This window comes from Plectropomus leopardus, chromosome 11, assembly GCF_008729295.1.
Source record: "Plectropomus leopardus isolate mb chromosome 11, YSFRI_Pleo_2.0, whole genome shotgun sequence".
NCBI classification, from domain to species: Eukaryota; Metazoa; Chordata; class Actinopteri; order Perciformes; family Serranidae; genus Plectropomus; species Plectropomus leopardus.
The window spans coordinates 7,094,233-7,099,076 of record NC_056473.1 but is presented as its reverse complement, the minus strand read 5'-3'; the positions used below and the strand labels follow the sequence as shown (position 1 = coordinate 7,099,076).

Below are 4,844 nucleotides of genomic sequence, written 5' to 3'. Positions count from 1 at the left end.
ATGCTCCTCAGTTCAGCCTGCAGCCAAGAGGACTGAAGGACCCCTAAAGGCTAAACACAAGTTTTCGGTAAGTAACATTTACTCTTACATTTCATGTATTACTTTGTTAGTATAACAAAGACTAGAAAGACAAATCAGGAAGTCTACAGCTACCACCCTTTGTACACTTTACCTTTCACCAAAATCTTACTAAACCTCCACACTTTTGCTTATAATGTGTCTGTTCATGTCTGTAAACTGCAAATATCCAAAGCCAAAGTCCTGCTGCCTGTATCACCTTGTATTTGATAGTTGGAGATGAAACAGTAGAGTTTTACCTGCTGTAGAGGCTGAAATGCAGGGCAGAAGTGGTGCAGGGGCACAGGTGCAGCTTGAGGGATGGTGCAATACTAAAGCCAACATGTGTTGCACAGCTTTTCACAAACTGCATGTGACCTGTGTTGCCCAAATGGGAATGGTCATCGCCTCTGGATCACACCTCTTTTTTTCCCCTCACAGCATTCCAGTTAATGTATCCTCCTCCTCTGTGACACAAAGGGAGACCGACAGTATAAAAGAAGTGTATGTTCCATCAACATTCACACTTCAGTCCTCTTCCACTTCAGCTTGTTGTATTTCAACTTTCAGGTGAGAGCGATCTTTCAGATTTTCTCTGATTGCTTTTATTGGAATCTTTTACTTAAATCCAGAGCACCAATTGCCATTATACTGACCTAAGGGGTTTTCTATAGAATTGCATGTCTTTGTGTATCATACAGATGCATTCATTTTCTTTGCAGTAAAGATGCAAAGTGCCAGAGAACGATAGATGATACAAATGAGTCAGACATGGTTGTGTTAAATCATTTGCATTGTTTCACAGCAGTACATCCACTGTAAGGAACAAGAGCTGCTATCTCTGCATCTGAAGGAAACTGAGAAGCTCTCCACTAACACTGTCTTCTCTGTTGCGCTGTCTAGTCTCAGCTCAGGAGCTAAGATGACTTTATACGATGACATTTACCCATTCTACCCTCTACAAAGGACCTCCTTCATCTTCAACGGCCGCTTGCTCACCATTATTCTGGTCTTCCTTGTGCTAGCCATCAGTCTTCTTCTCATTCTGCCAGGGATACGAGGGAAATCGGTGAGTACAAAGCATCAGATAAACTATTACTCACTGCAAAAAAAAAAAAAACCCAAAAAAACCAAACTTGTGTGCTTGTGTATTCTTTGGATATTTTTTTTCAATGCACCTGACATTATTTTTATTCTGCTCTCTCCCTTCCAATCAGAGGCTGTTCTGGCTGCTCAGAATAATCATCAGCTTGTTCATAGGCGTAGTGATAGTTGGTGAGTTTAATATTCTTATCGTCATCGTTGAATAAGTCTCAGGTTTTCCTTTTACCGCCAACATCACTCACCTCTGTGTCCTTTCTCTGCAGCGCTCAACTTTACCAACGACTGGGCCGAGGCCAGAATGACCACTAATGCCACCTACAAGTCTTTCAGCAACGCAGTGGTTAACGCTGACATCGGCTTGCATGTTGGACTGTACGGCATTAATGTGACACTGAAGGGTGAGTCACTGTGGCTGCTGTTGCGTGCAGATATATCAACAATACACAAGTACGCTGGCAGTTTTAATGCTATGACCAACTTGGGTCTTTATAAGGATGTTCGCTCTATATTTATGTTCAAAAAAGTAAAAACTACACTACAGGGGTCAACTGATATTGGTTTTGTCAGGGCTGATACCAAATATTTGCAGTTAATAAGACCAATAACCGATAGTTGGAACTGATATGCATTTACAATGACAATTAAAATCTTTGTCAATATTTAGAATTTGTAACATAACAAACTTCAACACAGAACATTTAAATGCCTTTGGCAAATGCTTAATCAGAAACTTCCCAGCAACTTTTTCTATAAAGTCAGGTAAGAATAAAAAATGAATGAATGAAAATAGTTCCCTGAGGTTTTATAAAGTAAAAGTTCCTTCCAGGCTGACACTTTCTTTGTACTTTTTAATTAATGAATTTTATCGGCAATCAAATTCAGATAAAATGCTGATACAGGTCATTCCTAAAATACCAAATATCGGCCCCGATAATCAGCCAGGCCGATAATCTGTCAACCCCTAATTTCACATCATTTTGTGCCCTATGTGTATTTTAGTTGCATAATTTTGACTTTTTTTTTTATCTCAGGGAATCCTGTTGTACAGTTCAATGAGACCATTGACTACAATGAAATGTTCACCTGGCATGACACTATTGAAGAAGAGTATGAGGAAGCTCTGGAAAAAGGTTTACCCAACCCCATCCTGTATATCGCTGAGAAATTCACCCTGAGCAGCCCATGTGGACTCATCTTTCAGTACAGATACTCTGGACGATACGCCTCTGCAACCCTCTGGTAACAATAAATAACTGCTCACAGTTTAAAGTTGTCTATTTCAGTTAAATGTAGCATAAATGACAATGTTTGTACACTTTCACAGGACGGCCTTTTGCTGCTGGTTGCTCACCAATATCCTCTTTTCCATGCCGGTCATCCTGTATGCCGGGTACATGATGGTGGCCACTGCAGCCTTCATCTTCTTCTCCATGGCGTCCTTCTCCACCATCATGAACGTGCCACAGTGTGTTTTCTCAATCGGCACTGACTCCTTTGAAACTAACTACAGCCATTCATTCTGGCTGGCCCTGGCTACAGGTAAAGATACCGCACATTCATTTCATAGGTTTTATAACGTCAGCTTTAGCAGCTGTTTACCCTTTGAAACCTGGATCAACATCACCTCTCTTTTCTCTTGAATCCATAGAAAAGAAATGTCCAACAAATTGAAAGAAATTTGATTTATATATTTTTTAATAAAGTTGGGAAAAAAAAACAATGAATTGAAATTAATTAATAATCGTATTATATATTTGAATTTTTCTAATAATAGAATTATTTGAATTTTTAAGTGCTTTGTTCCCCCCAGCTCATTTAATTTCCTGCTAATTTCTGGGTCATTTCTTTTTAAGTTGCTGTTGCCTACTTTCCATATTTTTTTAAAGATATCAGGGTAATTTGCCCTGGTTTCAAGGGGTTAAAAGCTGGTGATTTTTACTAACTGATGTGTTTCTTAGGTGTGATGTGCATTGTCCTCGGGATTCTGGTGGTGACGCTGAACTATTTTATACCAGAGAAGATGAAAGAGGCATTCAGTGTTGGTGCTGACAGTTATGAGGACGAAGATGTTTCTGATGGGAGGGGATACCTGAATTCAGTTTTTCTTGACGGAGTGACAGTTTCACCTCTGACATCAAAAGTCACAGCGGTAAGTTTACAACACTCACAGGCTAATACAGTGATGGATTAGTCATTCATTTATACCAGTGAATTCATTATTCATTGCTCTTTTATGACTTTGCTGGAAAATTTGCCTTTGATTTACATTTACTGATTCCAAATACATATTCAGCTCTTTGACCAATGCAGTATTAAAAAGGATGCAAGATTAAACTGAAATGAATCGCCGCTATCATGGCCACCACTGCATGTATGCCCTGAATCCTGAGTGCTGCAATGTTATGCCCACATTTAAAGGTTCACTGTGTAGAATTTAGGGGGACATGTTGGCAAAAAATGAATATCATATAATAATAACGTTTTCTTAAGTCTATAATCACCTCAAAATGAGAATCATAATGTTTTCGTTACCTTAGAAAAAGTCATCTGTATCCACATGGGGAGTGGGTCCACAGAGTTCACCATGTTGCAGCACCATGTTTCGACAAACCAAATATTGCTCTTTCATGTTTTCACATTGACCTTCATATTTGGCAGCCCCTCCATTTTTTTTTTTTTTACATAAAACTGCTTTAATCCGTGTCTTTACCATTTTAAATTACTGGTCCGCTTGTTTTGGAGAGGAAGAGACATCTACGAATAATTCTGCTCCGCCTTAAAACCTCTAAAAAATGAACACTGAAGGAATTCTAACCTGGAGAAGTTTCAGCTGGTTGCTATCAGCAGTCCTCACCACTAGATGCCACTAAATCCCCTTTAATCGTACACACTGAACCTGTAAGGAAGTTATTTCCCCCTTTGCTGCTCATTGACTGTGATCATTCTGTTTCTGTGTTTTAGGAACATATATAAAGCTGTCCAGGTTTCCCTCAGGGAACTTTACTTGAAGATATTTTTTTGCTGAATGTGTTGCAGATGGCGTGTCATGCCTGTTTGAATTATCTGTGTGAGCCTTTTAAGTGTTATAAATGATTTCATTGTTAATATTTGTATTTGCCATGTTGCGGTAGTTGTTGAGTACAATGTATAAAGCCGTATGGCATCCATACACCATGTATATACACTGATCAATAAGGATTATAGGTCTGTCGTTTCATTAGAAATGAAAGATGAGACATAATAATTGTTAGTTTGATATTTCTTACCTTTTGATAGCATCTGCAGAATCTTTTGCCATGTGTGTACGCTGCACAGCAGCAGCAAGGGGTTTAGTTTGTGCATTGTTTCTGAGCAGCTTGACTTGTCATAGTAGGAAAAGCACAGGTGATACTTATAACAACAGCAATGGTGTTGCATTCAGTGTCCCAGCGAGAGAGATGGTGAAGCAGCATGCACAATACAAGGAACCTGATATCACAGCAGCTAAATGCCATTCAGCCATCAATAATTTCATTCTTTACACCTGTGCTTTTAATACTATAACCAGCCAAAATTAGTTCTATGAAAAAGGCTAATTGGCTGAAGCATCCTTTGTTCACAGTGTTGGGAAGTAACCAGTTACATGCAACTAGCTGGTAACCAGTTACCTGTAATTCAATTACTTAATTATTAATTAATTAAAT

At 38.9% G+C, this 4,844-nt stretch overlaps 1 protein-coding gene across 1 annotated transcript; it reads left to right on the top strand.

Moving 5' to 3' along the window:
* Positions 1-600: 600 nt before the first annotated feature.
* On the top strand, positions 601-4,134 carry duox2 (dual oxidase 2). Its single transcript, XM_042496013.1, has 8 exons — positions 601-627; positions 961-1,126; positions 1,275-1,332; positions 1,425-1,559; positions 2,193-2,400; positions 2,486-2,700; positions 3,120-3,310; positions 4,123-4,134. The coding sequence occupies exons 2-8, from the start codon at positions 980-982 to the stop codon at positions 4,132-4,134; spliced, it is 966 nt and encodes a 321-aa protein (XP_042351947.1). The 5' UTR covers positions 601-627; positions 961-979.
* Positions 4,135-4,844: the final 710 nt, after the last annotated feature.